The sequence below is a fragment of the Ipomoea nil genome, unplaced genomic scaffold (genome assembly GCF_001879475.1).
Source record: "Ipomoea nil cultivar Tokyo-kokei standard unplaced genomic scaffold, Asagao_1.1 scaffold3169, whole genome shotgun sequence".
Classification (NCBI taxonomy): Eukaryota; Viridiplantae; Streptophyta; class Magnoliopsida; order Solanales; family Convolvulaceae; genus Ipomoea; species Ipomoea nil.
Genome location: NW_017619597.1, coordinates 1012415 through 1036729, shown reverse-complemented (window position 1 = coordinate 1036729; position 24315 = coordinate 1012415). Strand labels below are relative to the sequence as shown.

The window sequence follows — 24315 nt, the reverse complement described above, 5'->3', positions numbered from 1 at the left end:
ACTTAGTTAATTGCAATATACTTTGTTAGGCTCTCATTAACAAACCCACTACTTTCTTGTGCAACACAATTTTATCAGTCCTCACATAGAAGTATAGAACATTGGGGGATTCATAGTATAACCAATTTGGAAGATAACATTATAGGGATTTAACAAATAGCTAGTGATATTCAAATAGTCCACCAAAAATCATATCTAGGTTTCTTACCTAAAATATGTCAAAATCATTTGCACCTCAAAAATACCAGATCATATATATTTTCAACATTTTTCTAATGTTTCATGGTAGAAAAAGCACTAAATGTTGCTAGCATGTTCATCGCAAATACAATATCATGCTTGATACAGTTATGAAACTTCTAGTCATAAAGTAGTGATCAAATGTCAAATAAGTAATGGACTTCCAGTTTCAAAATATACTCATTATCCTCTTTGAGTTCAAAATGGTTCCTTATTTATTTTAAGAGATTGGAATTGAAAACCATTAGTGTGAGAAGTAAATGATACTTATTCCTATAAAACATCTCTAAGACATTTTTGAAGGTAGGTTGACTGTACTGGTGTATAAAATTTCTTCAAGGAGATACTCAATCTGCAAGTTGAGACAATACTTGATTTTCCAAGTCTTTCATTTCAAACTCCATATTTTGGGTATGAGCCAATTTCATTAAGCTCTTTATGTATTTCAATAATACTTATACTATCAACATAGACTAAGATAATAAATAAATAATTTCATTAGCAATTTTCTTTAATGAACATATAATGCATGTCACATATTACTAGCATGTTTCTTCTCCAGGAAGAAAAACATTTAATCAATTATTAATTATTTTAAGTCATATAAATACTTGATGTGCAGCACGTATGAGACCAGTGCTCTTCACATCCACATCGATAGCAAACTTGTTTCTAGTTAGAATTCTACTTCGATGAGCTTGGTCGTCCCTGATTATCTTTATCACTTCACTTCTTATTTTTGGGTCAGGAACTCATTATTGTCGCCTCTATCTCTACCATCTTGGTTATAACTTTGAACGCAACCTCTACTGTGACCCTTCTAAAGTTGCTCGACTAGGCAACGATATATGTTTTAGGCACTGGTGCAAAACCAACTAGACATGCATTATGATTATTCATCAACAACTGATTGTGCTTCTCAACCCCAAATAGTGCTAAAATCAGCTCAGGATGTTTCTAATATAATAATTCGTTGTCATATATATACTGCTGCTGGAGTAAAGGTTAGTCGCATGAAAGGTAGATAGTATTTTCAATTAAATCTTTCTCTAAAACTTCCTGTTTATAGAGTTTCAGTTACGAGACTATTTTATGCAGAGTTGATTTATAATCAGTAGCCTTATAGTCTTGAAATCTAATATTAAACCAGTCAAACTATGTTGAGGAAGGACAATTGATGGCTGCTAGTTGAAACGATCTTCCAGGGACTTCCATAATGCAATGAGGTCTTTTTCAATTAGATACTCATTTTTTAGGTCGTGATTCAAGTGATGACATATGAAAATGAGAGCTTACGCCTTCTGGGTGTCGGTGCTTTGTGACTTAGCAATAATAATTTGGCTCAATTCCTTAGATGGCAAATATATCTCAATATTAAGCGCCTAAGTTAAATAATTGATTCTGTTAGGTGCGAGCTCAATAAATCACATTTTACATTGGAAGGCGACATGATCTACATAAATTATCATTTTCATGCAACTTTACAAAGCAGTGGGTGACAATCTTGGGTAAAAACATAAGTTGCATGCATGTTCAAAATAGTGGATGAAAAACAACATTTCATATGATTTTACATGTAAATTTATCATTCTGATCTCATGCAAGCGTTATAATTGTCATCCAAAGTTGCAGAACGTACGAGATAACTATTCATATATGTATATATGTATATAAATAATATAATATAATCATAGGGAAGGAAGTTTATTACGCAGAAACAAGAATTGAAAATTCATGTTCAAACTCATGCATACATACTAATAATCAATACATGTACAATGCTATAGTTTTCGGAAAATAAAATACATATATAAGAAATCGATCGAGCATATCATTCACCAGAGAGTGTAATAATAAATCGTAATGATAACGTGTTATAAATTAATATTCTTTAGCATAGTCTTCTGAGACGATCTTAACGTAATTCTATACATGAACCATATAGTACAAAGAGTAGAGAGAGAATAGTAAAGGGAAGAGAAAAATGCTAAAATTTTCCACTTTTCATTATTATTTATTAACTTCTATATAAATATGTATACAAAGGGGCAATTGTACATTTGTTGCATTAAAGTAGAAATGAGATAATTACTATAAATCAAATGAAGTATTTATAAGAGATTTGTTATTCATGATTCGTGTATAGTTTTGGCATCGTCTTGAATTTTATTGTTCAATTAATAAGTAATACGCAAATTTTTTTTTAGTTGAATTGTGCACTTAAAACAATTTTTTTTTTCTTTTTTCTTTTTACTTCAAGAGTTTAATTGGAATTGTTATTTTTGAAATGGCTTGAGAGCCTATTTCATATTTAATTGAGTAATGTTTTATTCTCAATAAGGTCACTCCTAATATGCTAATTTTTATTTTCTCAAGTGTCACTTTTGTATTAAATTCTTTCTTAATTTTTTAATTATGGTTGACACTTGACATGCATGAGCAATTTTTTGTTAAATATTATTAATCTATAATATGATCAATCGATTCATATGTGTGGTAAATGAAAACTAAAAAAAAAAAAAAGAAGAAGTAAACGCGTAGTATTTTTGATCCACAAAATAACATGTCTTTTTCTCAAAAGGTTAAATCTCCAACCTCAAGAGCCTTTCAAACTCTGACCTGACAAAACATTTTGAAGGATATAAATCACTGTGACTCAATAACTCATCAGATAGAAACTTTAATCTATTTTTTCAAGTACTACTTATTGGACCATTAAACTGAGTCAGTCCGGTCACAAAATATCATTTCTTAATTCCTAAGGAAAGCGTACTATATAGTGCCAATCTTAAACCTGCATGACTCTTTTGCCACTTTTTCAGTGCAAACCCTTTTCTTTACTTTTGTTGCCTACGTGTGAGTGCAATCATAATGGGTAAAAACGAAGAAGTTGGAGGTTGAGAGTGGATAGAGAGGGGCCATCTTTGTAAAGAAAGAGCCAAATTAAAGCCCACAAGAAAATGGGTGAGTGCAAATATGGCCCTCTTGTAATCATAGTTGTTGAGATTTGAGAATCTTCTAAAGCATTAATTGTTGTTTTGTGATTCACCAGTTTTAGGCCGCCTATTTCTTTCTAGGTGCCGTGACAGAGTTTGAAACTAATAATTCCTTTTTATTTTTTCAATTTCGTCCAACTAATCTTAAACTCATAAGATCTTATTCCTTAAATTAATGCGAAGGTAATTTTTTTTTTCCCTAAACTCATAAGATCTTATTCTTTAAGTCAATGCGAAGGTAATTTTTTTTTTTTAAATAATAAATTTGATGTTGAATGAATGAGTTAGAGGTATTACCATTTTTATTATTCTCTGGATTGTCAATAATGTATTGTGCTTTTTTGTTTTTTAATTTGGGTAAGAATAATGCATGTATTCTTTCCCCATATTTTACTAAATGAAAGTTCTGTTTCCATGAAAACTTTTGCCTTAAGGCAAGACCAAGTGATGCAACATGAACTCCAAATGCTTTTCCAACCTAGTCAATTACGGAGTAGGTTTTTTTTTTTTTTTTTTTTTTTTTTTTTGGGTCTAGGTTTTTGGTGCCAACATGGATTTAAAACAAAATGATAAAAGGAAAAAAAAAAAAAGGAGAGTGGCTGTCGTTTAACGACCACTCTCAATTGCCCGTTGGTTACATGAAGAACACACGCCCGTTGAGTAATCAAGTGTCATCCACACCATATTTTCTTTTCTATTTAGATAAAAATCGAGCAAAAATATCATTTTTAGTCCATCGACTATAATACATATATCAATTTTGATCCATGATTATTAAAATGTTCAAATTAAGAGCATTACTGTTCAATTTGTATTACATTTAGTCCCTTGACTATTTAACATTTTTAAATTAAGTGTATAACTATTCAATTTGTATCACATTGGTCATGTTGTTAAAGTTTTCGGTCAAATTTTTGACCAAGTCATAGGTGAGCGGCTAATTTATTTAATTGTTAATTTAAAATTATTTTTAATAACTTTAAAAAAAAAACTTAATTAAAAAAAAAACGACCGCTGGAGGGGGATGATCGGCTTTCTCTGCCCCCCCCCCCTCCTTCATCTCTGCTGGAGACCTAGAGAGCTCTGTTCATCTCCAGTGGTGATGAAGAGGGAGGGGGAATGCCGGCCACCCCCGGAGACGAAGGAGGAGGGTATAGGTGGTCGGTGATTTTTTTTTTAATGTTTTTTTTTTTAATTTACAAATTTTAAAAATAATTTTTAAAATAAAAATTAAATTAATTAGTCGATCACCGGTGATTTGGTCTTAAATTTGGTCGGATAGTTTTAACGGCAAGACTAAATGTGATACAAATTAAATAGTCATGTATCTAATTTGAAAATGTTAATAATAAAGGATCAAATATGATACAAATTGAATAATCGTACACCTAATTTGAAAATTTTAATAGTCACTGACCAAAATTAATACATGTATTATGATCAAGGAACTAAAAATAATAGTTTCTCAATAAAAATCCAATTGTTTACATGTAAACCTTAATAACCTCTCTTCCCCTCTTTCTTACAAAATAAGCTAAAATCTCAAAAAAGTCTACCCAAAAACCTCCATTATGATTGTGCGCAAATTATGCCATGGAATCGTGTTCATCGAGAATGGTGAACACAAGGCAAAACGACGTCGTTTTTAGGCCAAAAAAAAAAAAAATTCGCGGATGTGGAGTTAACGGCGCGCGTTTGATCAAATTATGAATTTTCTGTTATGAGATTATGAATTTTATGAAAGTTCATAATCTCACAACAGAAAATTCATAATCGCATAACAGAAAATTCATAATCTCACAACTGAAAATTCATAATCTCATAACAGAAAATTCATAATCTTATAACAGAAAATTCATAATCTCATGGTTCCAAAGTGAATGTGTAGGCATGGTTCCAAAGTGAATGTGCAGGCATGGATTCATAATTTATGAATGTCCGTGATTTCGGACGGGAATATGTAGGCATGGTTCCAAAGTGAATGTGCAGGCATGAATTCATAATTTATGAATGTCCGAAATTATGAATGTAATGAAAATTCATAATCTCATAACAGAAAATTCATAATCGCATAACAGAAAATTCATAATCTCATGGTTCCAAAGTGAATGTGCAGCCATGGATTCATAATTTATGAATGTCCGTGATTTCGGACAGGAATGTGTAGGCATGGTTCCAAAGTGAATGTGCAGGCATGAATTCATAATTTATGAATGTCCGAAATCTTTGTTCACCTCAAATTAAAGTGAAACCGCAAAATGTGAAAATAAAGAAGAAAGGTCACGCAATTAATTTAAAAAAAAACAAAAAACAAAAAAGATAACGGTGTACTAACACCGTTAGAACCGTGTTCACCATGAATGGTGAACACGGTTCCATGGCATAACGTCTGATGATTGTGGGATCAGATAAATGGATTGGTTCATTGGGCCAATTAAATAGTGTGCATTAATTATTATAAATTATACAATATATCGAGTAATTGGGCCTAGAGGTTCCTTTAGTTCATTGGATCCAAACAAAGGAGAGGAGATGAAGAATCATTATCTGAATAAGTAAATATAATCAGAAATTTTAAAACATGGCCTATTAGCTCAGTTGGTTAGAGCGTTGTGCTAATAACGCGAAGGTCGCAGGTTCGAGACCTGCATGGGCCATTTTTGGTCAAGTTCTCCCCTCGCCAATTACTGTTTGGATTTGACGCTTAGTTTTTGTGAAATTTAGCTTACCACTTTAAATAAATCATTTATCAATTCCAATTACTTCACTCCTGATTTAACTAAATATTTAACCACAATTAATAGTAATAAATCCACTAGGGAATCTTATACATTCTTCCAAAAGGCTGAACCGTAACCCTAAGGACCCCCCCACACTAGAAAATCTTATACATGTATAGAGAGCTTTCGGGTTTAAGAAAGGTGTAGATGTAGATTTTTTTTTTTTTTTTTTTTGGCTCTATTTTTTGTTTTTTTTTTTTGTTTTTGTTTTTTTTTTTTGTTTTTGTTTTTTTTAATGGCTATAGTACTACATATGATAATTGGCCCTCGTACGGAAACTAAATATTTATGGTAGAAGAACACAATTAATGGGATGTGGAGATGATACAGGAAAGAGAAAGATATTTAGGTAGTAACTAGTAGGTGCTTATTTACGTTGACTTGATTGTCTTTCCATAACTGAGCGATTGCTATGTAATTCTTTCCTTTAATACTTGATTGTTGTCATAATTATCTCTCAAAAATATTAATTGTTATACCCATGGACTAAGGTTTATATTGCATTGTGAACTTCTAATACAATAATTATGTACGTTAACACGTTATGTACCTATAGTTAACAGTTTTTGTACGTAAAAACAAATAACTTGATAATTGGTGACACATAATATGATAGTTACATGTACAGAAACAATCAATTGTAGATACAAAATGTGACAACTATAGATACAGAATCTGACTTAATAATTGCTCACACATAATACGATAGCTACATGTGCAAAAACTATTAACTGCATGTACAAAATGTGTCAACTATAAATACAGAATTTGAAGATTAATTTTGAACCAAGATCTACCATGCAAGGTACCCTGATCCATAATATAATTTGTCCAAAAATATTGACCAAACCATTTCCATACCATGTACCGAATCACTACAAGTATCTTGGGCACTTGCGCCTTCTAGGCCGGGCAAATTATTGTATGGACCATGGTCCACATAATGTTATGTGGACCATAACAAAAAGTACATTTCTAATATACTAAATGTACATTATTTTTGTACTGAATGTACATTATATAATATAATGTACACTCAAAACAAAAATAATGTATATTCCCTGTATACAATATACATTATTTTTGTACTGAATGTACATTATTTTTATATTGAATGTACATTATTTTATAGTAGACAAAATATGGTCTACACAACTTGTGTGAACCATGGTCCATACAATAATAATTGTTCTAGGCCGTCTACCAAGTACCTGTCTGAGTCCAACTAGTAAACCACTCATGGACTGACTAATCAGGCCCTAGAGGCTAGAACCCCATCACATATCCTATTACTAAAATTATTAATAACAAAAAACTTATAAACATAATCTTGAACTTAAATTACTAAATATAATTATAATTATTAATGGGCCAACTCAGCACGGATAATATTGGTCGGGTTGAAAATTCTCCAACCTAGCCCGTCAATATACGGGTTAAACAGACCTAATCTGATGGGTTGGGCCCGTTTTCATAACACTACTCGTTATATAGGCAAATGAGAATGGTTAATGCGAATAAAACTGTCTCGCAATATACTACATGTCTAAACATATGCCTCTTAATATTGAGGCAACGTGGGCCAACTTATTAATGTTGGGTTATGAATGAATTTGTACTTGCGATTGCAATAATAATTTGAAGAATGTTTGTTTTGTTTTGTGTAAAACTTGATATGATATATCTTTTGTCTAAAAGCTTTTATGAAAGGTCAATATATGATAGAAGATTGAGAACAAAGGGTTATGTATGTATAAATTTGGGCACTTGAAGGTGAACTGTGAAACAAAGAAATCACTCAATCAGAGGTAAAAAGCGTTATACTTCGTATTGTTTTGTGAGTTTTTATGTTATAGAAATGGATATTATTATATTTTCTCCATTTTATTATAGACTAGATAGGGAGAATGCAATTGTTATGCTGTAGAACCGTGTCCATCTTACGATTCTATGTTCATAATTACTAAATTATATGTTCATAATTTTAAAATTATATATTCATAATTTTTGAACTTCATATTCATAATTATTGAACTCTATATTCACAATTACAGAACTCTACATTCATAATTACTGAACTATATGTTCATAATTATAAAGCTATACATTCATAATTTTTGAACTTCATATTCAGAATTATTGAATCTCTATATTCATAATTACAGAACTATATGTTCACAACTCTATGTTCATAATTATAGAACTATATGTTCATAATTTTTGTACTATATATTCATAATTATGAATAGTCTTGAAATTGTGTCTATCTTGCAAGGTGGACACGGCTCCACAGCATAATTTGCCTCCGGAGGCGCCTCATTAGACATGGGTGTGTGGGTCCTTGGGAAATTGATCTAATGGATGCGAATTTCACTTAAGACTTGTTTAGTGGCAATGTGTGAATTAAAATCCTGTCACAAACATTAGAAATTTGAGTTTGTGTTGGGTTCCTTCTCTAGCAATAGTTGGGGTTTGGCCCCAAATTAGCCCCCAAAAACAAACTTTAATTTGATAGTTGTATCATTTGAAAAATATTTGTTAGCTTGGTATAAAACTTGATATAATAGATGTCTTATTTAAAAAAAAAATAAAAATAGAAGATCAATGACAAAAGATTGAGTACAAAAAAATGTTGAAATATCATTTTAATTACATTTCAAGTTCATTGATAATATATGTTATTGGATGAACTTTTTTTTTCCATACACTAGTTTTATTGTAGTAACGCTGCAGTATCATTTTAATTATATTTCATGTTCAGTTGACAATATATGTTATTGTATAAGCTATGTCATGATTTACGGTAATGACAAAATGCACCATATTGAACCATAATCCACACAATATTGTATGGCACCATATATAACAACTATTCTCGTGCTTTCCTTCAACTCAATACACTATGACCTACCACCGAAGGCCTGTACTTCCATTTATGTTCGACTGATTAACTCTTATGATAAATATAAGGAAACATATTCAATATGGCTTATTAGCTCAGTTGGTTAGAGTGTTGTGTTAATAACGTGAAGGTTGTAGGTTTGACACTTGTATGGGCCAGCTGAATTTATTTTTATTTTTATGTGTTTTGTGTTTATTGATTCCTTATCCGAGGCAGCTAAACTCAATTTCAGTTCTATGTGTTTTGTGTTTATTGATTCCTTATCCGAGGAAGTTGAACTTAATTTCAGTTCTATGTGTTTTGTGTTTATTGATTCCTTATCTGAGGCAGCTGAACTTAATTTCAGTTCTGTGTGTTTTGTGATTATTGATTCCTTGTTTTGTGTTTATTGATTCCTTATCCGAGGAAGCTGAACTTAATTTCAGTTCTATGTGTTTTGTGTTTATTGATTCCTTATCTGAGGCAGCTGAACTTAATTTCAGTTCTGTGTGTTTTGTGTTTATTGATTCCTTATCCGATCCTTAATGAAACTGACTCCACATAATCGTTAGTAATTATCTTTTGGTTCAAGTTATATAACATAATTAAGGGAATGTAAGATTCACAATATCACATTCTAATGTTTGGTTCAAGTATTTCCTCTACATTAGATTTTAAAAGGAATGTAATTCCCTTACATCACTTAGGTTTTGTAAGATTTCTTTGCATAATCTCTATTTTTGTCTTTTTAATTCTAATTAGTATGAAATATATATTTTATGTTACCTTATTATATGTATCATATTTAATTATTTTTTATAATTATATATTTCATTTTATTTCTTATTACGTCATGTTAACTTATAAAGCAATTTTGTTTTTCAAGTTCAATCTCTTAGTTATGTATTTTTAAATCATGTACTAATATATGTTATCTTTGTCTTATTTATTTTATTTAATATATGTTACCGAACCATTTTGCTAACCCGGTTTATTCCCAACAATCTAACATTCGTGAACCAAACGCCCCTGAATACAATGATTTATTACCAGCCACTAGACTTTCTGTACTTCTTCCTGTGAGATTATCTCTAAATTTTAGTTCTTTGAATTGATAAGTTAGTATAAACTTGATTAACCTCGACTGAATGGTCTTCACAATTGATATGATGATTCCATTTCCTGTTTGAATTGGAGAGATAATCAGATAAGTGCATAAAAATTGTTATTCAGTCCTAAGAACTCAGAGGTTATATTATGTGCATCTATAATAACTACATATGGATATGGTATATTCACCGAAACTATATTCTTCAGATTCATGCATGGATGGAATCACACCAGTTTCTGTACCAGGATTTCAATATACTTTCACATCGTAAGACACTTTTATAGTGAAAAACGCGTTTGATCATATGTGTTTTTTGACATAAAGTGGCATATATAGTGAGTGCAAGGCCAAAGTAGATATAAGGTCAACAAGGTAGGACAATGGATAAGGAAGTGGCCACTTTAAATGGCTAAGACCTGTCTTTGGCTATTTCACTTTGTTGGAGGGGCAGATGCCAGGGAAGAGTCAAGTCCAGCACCAGGTTATTAGAAAATTAAATTGTTTGGCTGAAGTTTGAAGGGTCAAGTACAATATCATATATGTATCTAAAAAATATGGTGACAATATAAAGAAATAAATTTGGGCATTTGCTACGAGCAAGCTAGGTCAAGAATTCGAGTCTCAACAAAAGTAAAAACTGTGCAGTTAAGACTAGTAGATGTTGGGAGGGAAATTATTGAACAAAGGCCGGTGAAAGGCCAAGTCTAGCATCAAGTGGCTAGAAAATTGTTAGACAAAGGTCGAAAGGGTCAAATCCAGCACCCTGTCACTCGAAAATGTGGTGGCGGTATAAGAAAATAAAGTCGCGCCAAGCTACCAGCGGGTCATGGACACATTATTTGATCCATTTCAGGGTGGAAATGCACTACGCTGGCCACATTTTATTCTACTCGTAAACATTCTCCTGCATTATGTATCTTTGATGATGACAATTCAATGAGCAGGGTGGCCTGGAAAAGGATGCAATTGTACAAGTTGATTGCGATGATAATGAAGTGAAAATGTGCTGAGATGATCATGGTGGAGACTGGAGAGGGAATTAAGAATGAAGAAGAAGATGATCGATGATTTTGAACTCTCAAATTATAGCCTGCTTTTCAAAGGTAAATACAATGATGCAATCTGTCCGACACTGCAGCAGTCTTAAGTGCATTCTGCTGTTTCTTAAGGTTGCATGTTTGTTTAGTTTAGGCCTGGTTTAGTAACATAGTTAGTTTATAAGTCAATTTTATTTATTTTTACCTACTATTATTAGCTGTTTGACTTGGTTAAACAGCTCATATGAGTGTTTGATTAATTAACTTTTTATAACAACTTATTACTCCAAAATGTTAAAATTCAAAAGGCTGCTCAAAGTAGTTTTTTTTTTTTTTCATATCAGTTTTTTTGAGAAAATCATTTTTCATGTAATCAGTTATATCTAATTTACCAAACATCTTTCTATAATTAGTTAATGATATCAAATAGTCAAACCTACTAACTCAATATACTAATACAGGAAACTATCTTTTCTTTTTTTGTTTGGTTGAAAGTAAAAAAAAAAAAAAAAAAAATTACATTTTTTTTATTTGATTCATTTTTCTAAAAATGAACGTATTTTTGTTATTAAATACTCTTTCCGTCTCATTTTATTCGTCTTACTTTACTTTTTTACTTTGTCCCAAAATAATGTCCTATTTTCAAAATTGAACATGAATAATTTTACATTTCTCAATTTACTATTTTCACTTTTTCAAATTTCTAGACAATTAATGACACCTACTTTTGAGGGGTAAAATTGAGAAGTTAGTAATATTTATTTTGTTGCATTAAAAATCACGCAAAAAACAAATGTAACAAGCAATTCGGGACGGAGGGAGTAATAATAATAATAATAATAATAATAATAATAATAATAATAATGGTGATAGTTATGGTGAACCGGTGATAATAATAATAACAATGAAGAGAGATGTGACAGGTGGTAATAATAATATAAAAACTAGCATGAAGAAAGCTGACACAAGTAAGAAAATATACAATCCAAAAAATATCTTTTGACTAAAAATTTAGGAAGACATTTTTTGAAAAATGGTGGTGGTGGTGGAATTGGCGATGGTGTGATGGTGGTACATGGTGTTAGTTTAGTGGTGGTCATGGTTGTGAGGGTGGTGGTGGTGATAGTTGTGGCGGCGACGATGTGGTGATAATAATAATCTAAAACTAGCTTGAACAGAAAAGAAAGTGACGTTAAAATAAAGAATTTGAAAGTTGTTATCTATCTAAAAATGCAAGATAAATTTCTTGACAAATTTATATTTAAACATGTATTATATATATACATACACTGATACACACAAGGGACTATTTACTATTAGCATGTTTGGTTCATGGAATAGGTCAGGAATACAATAACATTCTTGTGAATAAGCATATTTCATTGTTTATTTTGGTCATTTTGTCATGGTAAATGGTAATAGCATTCCTAGGAATGAGCTATTTGCTTTGCAAGAGAACGCATGACATTCGTCCACGTGTGTAGATCTAACGGATCAGAAACACTAAATTTTTTTAAAAATGTGGCGATATTTTTGTAAATAATTGAACATCGAAGTGCAAGTATAATGTATTACAAGTGTAAGTGGCAGTTTCATATAGTACACCTAAGTGCAAGTAAAGTGTACACTGAACATCAATATTAAGTGCACCTAACGTTATCATTAAAGACACCTACGTGCACGAATGTTAACAAGGTAAATTACTTGCACTTGTAAGTGACTTTACTTGCCTGACCTTTCCTTCTAGATGATAGCCGCGTATTATTCTTCAATCAACATAAAGAACGTCGTTCCTGAACAATATCATTTTAGATTTTTAGGTCAACCTTAATTAAGTATGTTTTCTCAAAACTCTCAAGTATTTTAATTTAATGTGTATATAGCGTGGATGGTGTGTTTGTTTATAATAGTGAATGAATATATGCAATAGTGAATCTCATCAGTTGTGTGTTTCTTAATTTTGATTATAATAGTGAATGAATCTATACAATAATGAATGAAAATTTGCATTGTTTATAATTTCATGTACAACAACTATAATTTGCATTATGAATGGCGTTAATTTAATAATAATAATAATAATAATAATAATAATAATACTAATAATAACTACAACAACAATGTGCATTTTGGACTTTATACTACTTATTTCCTTTCAATTTCCATGTATACCAAACATTGGAATTGAAATTCCAAGGCCAGTAATTCTTTCCTGTAAACGAAACATTGAAATTTAAATTCTTACTTTTTTCCCAATAATTCATCTCCCATGAAATTGTAATTCATTTCTCACATAATTCCCTCGCTTCAACCAAATGCCTCGTTAGTGAACCACACAAAAAATATAATTTATATTTTATTCCTTATCTATTTCATTCCTTATGGAATAGTATCCTTATTCTTTCAAAATTCATCTTGTGAACCAAACACAATATATATAGAGATAGGGTGAGAAGTGAGGGAAGAGAAGGGGGCAAGTGGCCCCACCGTGAATCCGTCCTTGAAGATACAAATTTTGGTAAATAATAGAACAAATTGCACTTTTGGTCCTGTGACTATTAGGGTACTGATAATTTGAGTACGTGACTTTCAAAACTCTCAATTTAAACCTTTAACTATGTAATTATTAGCAGATTTGGTCCTGCCGGACAAATTACCTGCCACTTTTGGCCGGAAAAATTAAAACTATTTTTAATTATTTAATTATGAGGGCAAATTGGTCATTTTAGAGTCTTCTTCTTCACTTCCTTCAGATATTGGGAGTTCTTCGTCTTCCTTCTTGCAACGACGATCGGAAAAGAAAAAAATGGGAGGTAGAAGTCGAAGCCAGAGTCGGAATAAATAGTTTCCTCTCGACGGTCATCAATGGCTTTTTCCAAGTTTCTGGTAATGTTTCTTGTGGCACTATTAGTCGCCTCATCCGTTGCTCAATCCCCTGCACTGAGTTTTGCCGCCACTCCATCGCCGTATTCCGCCGCGGAGCCACCGACCCCAGTTCCCGCTCCTCTCGTTGCGACTCCATCGCCATCGCCTTCCTCCGCCGCAGAAGCTGAGTCGTCCCCTGTTTCCGCCGCTTCTCCGGTGTCCAGTGCCGCCGTCGCCGCCGCTCCCTCGCCTTCAATCGCCATGCCTCCGCCGTCTCCGTCATCCACTACCGCCACTGCTATCCTTAACTTCGTATGGTCTATAACGGTTGACATTATCGTGTTAGTTGCTTTGTTTTGATCGAGTAATAAATGCCTAGTCGAGGCCCGAGGGCCATTGTTATCATCAACATATATCTTACATTTTTATATTATTTTTAAGACAATGATTTTTTACATATGTATTCTCGTCTTCAACCAATTATATGGAATCGAAGAATACCGAGGTTAGATCTCAACGTGATCAGAGGGAAAGCAAGCACGTCGGGCTTCTCTGCCTCGTCGGAATGCCGGTCGCCGTCGGGCTCAGCTTCTTCGCCGGCTTCGACTTCGAGTGGCTCTGGTTGAGACTTTTGGCGGCGCAAGCGTCCATATGGTCACCATGTTTATTCCGACTCTGGCTTCGACTTCTACCTCTCATTTTTTTCTTTTCCGATCGTCGTTGCATGAAGGAAGACGAAGAACTCCCAATATCTGAAGGAAGTGAAGAAGAAGACTCTAAAATGACCAATTTGCCCTCATAATTAAATAATTAAAAATAGTTTTAATTTTTCCGGCCAAAATTGGCCGGCAGGACCAAATTTGCTAATAATTACATAGTTAAAGGTTTAAATTGAGAGTTTTGAAAGTCACGTATTCAAATTATCAGTACCCTAATAGTCATAGGACCAAAAGTGCAATTTGTTCTAAATAATACTAGGAAGCTAGTTTATAAAGCACCTATATATTAACATATTTAAGATAAATAATATATAGTAAAGGAGGTTGAATGGTGAATCAACCATGTGTTAGGCTGCTATTAACTCTCATTTTCATAGAAGTGATTACGAGAAAAGTTGACACCGTATGTACCATGGGACTTGCGTTGTTTGCTTCCCTTCCGTTAATTTGTTGAATTTCGTTAAAAATTTAATAATTCCAAAGAGGTATTGGAAAAAAGAATAGTACATGCTGGCGGCTGTAGACAGGATTTACTTTTTTTTTTTTTTTTTTAAATTAGAATCCTAATTTACTCAAACTTTTTTTAAGTAAAAAATTACACCAAGCGTGAGAATAATGTTACTACTTTTAAATTATCATGAAAGTTTGAATTTATAAGTTACCAAACACTAGCTTAGGGAGTGTTTCGTTCAAACATTGGAATCAGAATAATAATGAGAATCAAATACTTAGTAATGGTAATAAGTTTAAGTAGGAAGAATTACTTTGTTTGATAGTAAATATGAATGTGAATCAAAATAATTAATTAATTATTTATTTATTTTAAAAAATATAAAAATATATAATATATACATATACACATACATAGGGTCTGGTTCTAGTGCGGTTGCCTCCTCCCATACAGACATGTGAGGATATCGCAACCATTGGATGAGCTTAAATCAACAGCTTGAAATTAATAAAAATGAAAAAAATTAGAGGTGTCAAAACAAGCCAGGCCAGCCCATACAAAAACCCCATATGCATGAACAAACCAAACATACACAGTAATACATTCCTAGGGCATTGAATAAATGACGAAGAATGCAATTTCGAACCCATGCACACAGTTAGAGACTAGCGTGCACACAATAGAAACCCCCATACGGCTAAAAAAACAAACATACACGGTAATACATTCTTAGGGTAGAGAATGAACGACGAAGAATTCAATTTTGAACCTGTGCACACAATTAGAGACGATCGTGCACACATTAGAAATCCCCATACGGCTGGAAAAATAAATAAACATACATGGTAATACATTCTTAGGGCAGTGAATGGACGACGAAGCATGCGATTTTGAACCCGTGCACACAGTTAGAGTTTAGCGTGCACACACGCGTGGAATTGTAAGACTTATCTGACTAGGTTTCTACAATAGACAAATACCATATTTACCCTCTTAAACATAAAAACTTAATAAAATAACACTACAAACCCACACATATCATGCGCAGATCCAAGCCATCCAACTTAAGATCTAACGGCCTCATTTAATCCACATGTTTGTATTTTAAGTTGTGATTTTACCTGAATGTAATTCTCTCTCTCTCTCTCTCTCTCTCTCTCTCTATATATATATATATATATATATATATATATATATATATATATATATCATTAATATTCTATTTTTAAATATTTTATTTGAACAATTCTGTTACTATAATTTTTAATGTTCAATATTGTTATGAATTTTTTATGAAATATTTTTTTTTATCGATAGTTATTAATAATATATAAGTAGTTAGCATATAGGTCGATAAAAATAATAATGTTGAGAATGTTGATGTGAGTGAAGAACTATATAATAATAAGAATTTTATGATATATTATAACATATATGTTTTGTAAGAAAATTATAAATGATAAGAATCGAACCATTGAAAGTTTGTAAGGATGTATTAAATTTAGAATTTCAAAGACTTTTGTAGACTTTTTTAAATAAAAAAAAAAAGTTGATAAAAGTTTATGAATGTTTTTTTTTTAAATGGACTTTTATAGAGTCTTACAAAGTTTTAAAAAGTTTTGAACGACTCTATAAAAGTCAATCAAAGTTTATTAAAATCTATCATTTTAGAAGTCTTTCAAAGTCTACAAAATTCATTATTGAATACATCCCTTTTAACCTCTAAGTTAAGAGTTAACACTACCGCAATTAAAAAAAAAAAATTAATTAGATTCATCCGATTTTTCCAAATGTAAAGCTGAGATGAGTTCTTATTTCTCTTCTTATTTGATACAATACACACACAAAATTAGATTTTAATTTTAATATATAATTATAATATTTAGTGTTTAAGAAGTGTCCTCAGCATAGTGGTTTCAATAGTATTAGATTAGTTGAAAGCTTAAGGGTTTGATATTTGTAATAAATAACATTTTTAAATACTAGTACAAATTCCAATTACACAAAATAAATTTAGATAAATATGAGGGTGGGGTACGGATTGGACCGTGGGTTACACGAGCCAACCCGTATAACTCGGATTTGATATGGATTAAATGGGCCGATTTGAATGCGGGTTATTAGGTTGTGATTTATCATACCCAGCTCGCCTAAAACACGGGGTTAAACGAGTTCAACTTGGCGGGTTGTGCCCGTTTTGATAGCTCAATAAAAAATGTGATACTTTGAATCCAATGCACCATCAAGTATTCACTTATGCGCCACAGACCGACCATTAGTGCACCACAAACCTCCCTTAGTGCACCATTCAACGGGGGTGTCAAACCCATTGGTCACGGGTATATCAACGAGCTCAATAAACTTGTCAACGGATTCAATAGACCCGCTGTTTCAACGGTATTACTCAACAACTCTATTAAACCCACCACATTTTTTTAGCCACTTGGTGGGGCACCCACAAACCATGGCTTAGTGCCCCACATACCAATGCTTAATGCACAACGGAAATATACATGGTGCACAAAATTACAAAAATGTAATCACATATTAAGTGGCTCTTTTTCCCCCTGAAATGTTAAATTGACATATTTACCCTTCAAATAAATATTTAAAATTAATATTTCATTTATTTTTATTCTCCAACAAATTATTACTATAATTTGGTTCAAACCAAACAGATACTATAGCAAACAAACCAAAATATTTCAATTACAATTTATAATCAAAACGCGATATTTAGAGTTTATTAAAATCGCGAACCGGAATGGCCGGTTCATGTTCCGAACTGAAAAAATAAAATACATTTATTGTTGAATTTAGACTATTTTAAAATAAAAAATAAAATTTTAAAATAAAGACGGTTCAAAATCGCGAACTGGATCCGGAACCGCCGGTTCACGGTTCATGATCCAGTTTTTTTTTTTATTCTTAAATTTAATAAATTGAAATCCAAATATTGGGTTCTAGATCTGAATCATAACTGAAAACTTTTAATTCGATTGCTATAGTATCTGGTTCAGTTGGAACCGAACCGTGGTAATCGCTACATATACGCAATAATTTGTTGGAGAAGTAAAATAAATAAAATGTTTGCTTTAAGGGTAGAAATGTCAATTTAATATATTTGGAGGAAAAACCACCACTTTTAAAATAATTGAGGGGCTAATGTGCTTACATAAATAATTGAGGGAGAAAAATATTATAAGTATATAATTTAGGGAGAAAAAGTGACATTTTCCTTAAATATTTTAATCCTGATTTAATATAACGGACAATAATCTACGAGCCAGTCTCGTACAAGTTGTTACCTCAAAACAATAATAAAGGAGGTTGAATAGTAGATCAACCATGTGTTAGGCTGTTATTAACTCTCATTTTCAAATAACTAATTACGAATAAAAGTTGACACCGTACGTACCATGGCACTTACGTTGTTTGCTTGCCTTCCTTTAATTTGTTGAATTTTGTTTTTTTTTTTTTTTTTAAAGTTAATAATTCCAAAGAGCTATTGCATGCTTCAATCAATAATGGCGATTTGAAGTAAATGGTCCACACTCGAAGAATTGAACAAATCAAATTAAAATTTCCATCAAACTGTTGCATGAAATTGGACCACTTCTTTCACCCCAAAGATAATGAAAACATGACAATAAAAACAAAAACCCATGCATATAGATCAAATATGAAATCACTGACGAAATTAGGTGTGATTGATTAGACTGGTAAAAATAGAAAGATGATAATCGTGAAGTATCACCGACATAATTTGAAGGTTTTGATTTTCTTTAACTATTAAGTAAAATTTAGAATTATTCAAAATTCACTTTCAAATCATTTTTGCTAATTTGATTATTGAATATTTAAGGTACTAATATTTTGTGATATACATACAATCATGTATATCATATGGGGTAGCATTAGGTAAGGATAGAAATTTTCCCAGAGAGTGATGGGAATACTCCTCAGCTCTATGGTCTTGCCCCAACCCCATTTTTTTATTTTATGATTATTAAGATTATATTGTTATATTATTATTTGTATTGTATTTAGATATTTTATGTGTTGTCAATTTGTAGGCCTTGTTTTCATAAAGATTATTTGCAATTTTTAGTTGGCATTTAAGTTGTCATTTGTCAAATAAGGGTTTGAATGTTAGTTTGATAAAGATTTACATATTCTAATATCAAAATTTTAATATTTAAAATTTTTTAATAAAAATTGTACTAATTTAATTAGGGTTAACAAGAGACAAGAAAAGGAAATGGGGAATAGTTTTGAGGATGGAGAGTATACTTCGTGCTCTCTCTCCTCTCCTCGCTACATTTCACTATTGTCATCCCTAATATCATGTATTATTAAAATAAAAAGTGTCAAATAAATTACTAAACTTATTGCATATGAGCAATTGGATCACCGAACTTAAAAATTACATAATTGAATTATCAAACAAGTAAAATATGTGCAATTGAGATATTTTTTAAATTTTTCAGTAGAATCCACCCTATCACATATATATATATATATATATATATATATATATATATATATATATATATATATATATATATAGGCTTCGAATCTGGTGCAACCCCTATACTAGATGAGATCATGAGATCTCATGATATCCATTGATTCATTTTCCATAAATGGTTGAGATTATAAGAGATTGTGAAAGTAATTAAGGATATATTTAAATCAAAAGAATTAAATAGTAATTGTAGATATATGTTTAATTATGGATATAATTCAATTGGAATCTTAAGCATTATATTAGGGAGATTATGAATGAAAATTGATATTTTAAATTATTAGGGACCCTATCAATGCTAATAATTAATTATATTTTGTACATATGAAATTTTAAATTATGAGAAATTTTACGGCGGTGTGTGCGTGGGTGTAGAATGGTGTGTGCGTTTTATAGTTTTCCATGGTGTACACCTCCTGTTACAGAAAACTGCACACACCATTCCACACCCGCGCACACACCATCGTAAAATTCCCCACAATTTAAAAAAAAAAAAAACACAAGCCCAATACTATATCTACGTTTCGCACATGCCCGAAACTAGTAAAACACAAACCAAAATGTACATACCTGTATCACGAAATGCACGTACCAAAACGCATAATTTTATGAAAAAAACAACACGCCATGGTGTACGAGCCCTGTTACAGTAAAACGCACACACCATTCCACACCCACGCACAAAGAAAATTACTAAGAGAGAGAGAAATATTGATTAAGGAGAGCTGAAATAATGCTACAAATCTTTATAAAGATGACAATAAATGAAATGGAAAGTAATAAATATAGTGCTTAAGGACAAAAAGATCCATGCTTCATCTAAAATCAGTATAATATGGGATCCAAATGGTAATCAATCTGAATCGTCAAAAAATTAAAATCAACGATCAGGGAGTGTGCTCACGGGCTCGGCTGACTAGGGGTGTGCACCGGATTCAAAATCTATATATATATATATATATATATATATATATATATATTAGTCTTACTGACTCTGTTACAATGCAATATCTGTACATAACTACTTCTCAACCTACTGAAGCACAAAAAGTCTGTTACAATGTAGTATCTGTTCATAACTACGTTCTCAACTTACAGAAACACAAAAAGTTAATACTGTCTTCACCATGACATTCCATTTGAGAGAGTCACTTCATGCCACTAGACCACAAGATCATTGGCTCATCTTATCATATTACTTACATTAAAAGAAATTATAAAAACAAGTCTTAATTACACATATTTTGTTTGTTCGATGATTCGGTTACACTTTTTTAAATTTTATGCACAACCTCAATAAATTTAGTGATTTATTTGACATATTTTTCTTTTTTCTTATTAGAAATATACATTACAATCAACTGAATCAAGTATAATACTGATGGATATGATAAAAGCTTTTATCTAAAAAAAATGTAATATTAATTTTTATTTTTAAGGAGAAGAAGTAGATGTGGCGTGGGCCCAACTGCCGATGGTATTTCACATGGTTCCAGCTTGGGCAGGCATTGGTTTTATCATATCAGGCTAATAAGATAGGATTACGAGAGTGTCGATCACTATATCAAATCTTTCTTTTTATTTTGGGGTATAAATTATAAGGTGTTTCGGATCTTTTTTCCTTCATTTTATGGTCTGATTTCATTCGACTAATACCTGAAAAACACAGGAGTTAATTTAGAATTGTAAAAATCAAACTCAAATTATCTCTAAAAGTTTCCTTATAAAAGAATTCATTTGTCACTTGAATTATGTGATGGGATTATATCAAATCTTTCTTATTCACGCAATTCTTCATTTCTTCTTTGATGTTTATTTAAATCGCTTCCGTCACATCACATATCGTCCCCATTCATTATAAAGAAAGATTCCTCTCATATCTCAACTATATATTTTCGCCCCGCAAAGTATCTTTTTTCACTACAATTTTTAAATTATTATTTCTCTTCCCCTTACAAAACTTTTTTTGTTTGTTTTGTTTTGTTTAAATTACCTATTTAAATAACTTAAATTTTACCAACTTTAAAACTATCTTGTCTTCTACTACATCGGGTAACATTAGCTTGCTTAAAACACAACACCATAAAATTTCCCTTCAATTTGAGTCAATAGCTCAGCTCCTCTAATTTGTAAAAACATTAAAATTAAAAGAAAAAATGTTTAAAACAATCTCACGAGATATGAATTTCAAATATAAATCAATAAGTAGTATATTTTTAGTGAAAATTATTACTTGTTCTTTAATGTAGTATTTGTTTGTTGGATTGATTGCGGCTCAACAAACACTTCTACTCACTATGAACTGATTGGAACAGAGAGCAGGAGAAAGGAAACCATCACCTGTTTATTCATGGAACCGTTTTTTTCTCTTACAGCAGCCAAAGGAAAGAATAGAACAGTATATATAAACGAAGGGGGAAGCTAGCTGACAATTATAACTGACAAAAGATTGGAAAAGACTACAAAGCCCTTGTCAATATATTGATAGTCCATCACCCCCCCTTAAGCTGGAGCATGAATGTTATGAAGGCCCAGCTTAGAATGGAAAGTATGAAAAGCTGGCAGGGGCAGAGACTTTGTAAATCCATCTGCAATCTGCTGATGAGATGGAATTGGCAACAATCTGATGAGTCCTTCTTGCACCTTCTGCCTAACAATGTGGCAGTCAATTTCAATGTGTTTGGTACGTTCGTGGAAGACAAAATTCTCCCCTATGGCAATAGCAGACAAATTATCACAGAATAAAGTAGTTGGCTTGGAAAAAGTGATGCTCAGATCTGCTAATAGATAGTGAAGCCACTGAATTTCACACACAGTGGATGCCAAAGCTCTATACTCAGCCTCAGAAGAAGATTTTGATACTGTGGGTTGCTTCTTAGTCCTCCAAGAAATCAAGGCTTCACCAAGATAGATACAGTAGCCAGTGGTAGCTTTTTTCAAACATTTTCAGCACAAATAACATATAAACTCTCACCATCGAGATTCGAAAGTATGACCATCTATTTAGGATGTCACCAGAATACCTGTCTTTCTAAATTCAACAGAAAAAGTTTTAAAAAATACTAAGTATAATTGAGAAACAAAAATGAATTCGATACTATTTTAACCGATTAAGAGCATTTACATCAGAGGAGAAATGGGAGAGAATTCACTACTTTTGAGGTTAAAACGTCACGGTGACAGAGAGAGAAGGGGTGGGGAGCATCTGCAAATGTTGGAATATTACTCTAGTTAATGATGGAAAATAGAGAATCAATAGAGAAAATGAATTTCTCTGACATGCTTATTTTTTATATATTTTTTTTAAATCAGTTTTGATTTTTTTTTCCTCTCTTCCCACATTATTTTCTTTCTGTTCACTCTTACATTCTCCCCTAATATCCCTGATCGATAAGGATGCTATAATGTTAGGAGAGATTTGTAGAAATCAGTGTTGTGGAATGGAATGATAACAACGCAATCGAAATCCAATGATAAGTAAAACTGGAAGGTCAATAAAATAAGGCAAGGGAATTTGGTACGTGTTTGGTTGTGACAATGGTATCATACCATTTTGTCCACTTTAATTTGCTTTTGGACCGTTCACAGATTCCAGTTTCAATTGCGAAGTCCCAAGGTGGTTTTCCAGACCACTGGGCGCCGCCCCCGTCAGATCCCACCCGCATTCATCTCACCATTCTACATATATCAGATTTGGAGTATGACTTTTTATATCAAACATCCATTTCAGACCCCAATTAAATGATACGATATGATTTTGACTGATACCTAGGCGTTGGCAAAAAAGAAAGAAAAAAAAGTCGACAATAATCAAATCCTTCAAAATTTTTGGTTTTAGTTATAAAGTTGATGGCGCAATAAACCAGTCAAGATATCATGTATTAGAAGGGAGAATGCTCTATTACTCTGTGAAGATCAATGATATTCAGGTAATGGTGAACATGTGTATAGTATGACCGAGAATGAAAGCAAACTAGAGTCGTACATTTGTTGAGCATCTAAGCAGATATTTACACTAAATAGATTCCTGTATTTCCTCTTAAGATATCATCTCTTAACTTGATCCTTACTTGGTGGTCACGATACTAATTTCTAATAGGAACACCTAGTTTGGCTCCTATTTCTATACCCAGTCCTAACAAAATCATCAATTTTTTGTTATGTTTTGTTATTTCGATCATTCAGAGAGGAGGAGAGGGGGGGGGGGGGGGGTCAGCCACTTGAATAATTCAGGGGAAAAAGTGCTATAAGTATATAACTCAGGGAAAAAAAATGATATTTTCCCTTAATTTATTTACAAACACATAATAATTTGTTAACGGTAGGTATATAGTCTATAATATAACTAGTATTTTCACCCGTGCGATGCACGGAATGGATTTGTTGTAATATATTAAGAATATTTGAATCGATATATAATTATTTAAATTAGAACATCAAATATTATATAGTGCAATTAAATATATGATTTGAATCGTTAATGTATTTTGATGTTATCATTGCTTGAATTTGTGCAAATAATTGCTCAAATTAATAGCTAATGTCTATATGTACCATAATTAAATAATTTGGCCAATACAATGAGTTTGTGCCGAAAAATACAAGAAGGATGATTTTACTTTTATATATATATATATATATATATATATATATATATATATATATATATATATATATATATAGTCCTATTGTATTACAAATATGAAT

General features: G+C 31.7%; 1 protein-coding gene and 1 non-coding gene across 2 annotated transcripts; both read left to right on the top strand.

The window, feature by feature from the left end:
* Window positions 1-5819: 5819 nt before the first annotated feature.
* Window positions 5820-5893, top strand: TRNAI-AAU. Its single transcript has one exon. It is a non-coding gene; the product is annotated as a tRNA-Ile (tRNA).
* Window positions 5894-13910: 8017 nt separating this feature from the next.
* Window positions 13911-14270, top strand: LOC109167518 (classical arabinogalactan protein 9-like). The gene has a single exon (XM_019316539.1). It carries the CDS (start codon window positions 13911-13913, stop codon window positions 14268-14270), a length of 360 nt encoding a protein of 119 aa, XP_019172084.1.
* The last annotated feature ends 10045 nt before the right edge of the window (window positions 14271-24315 follow it).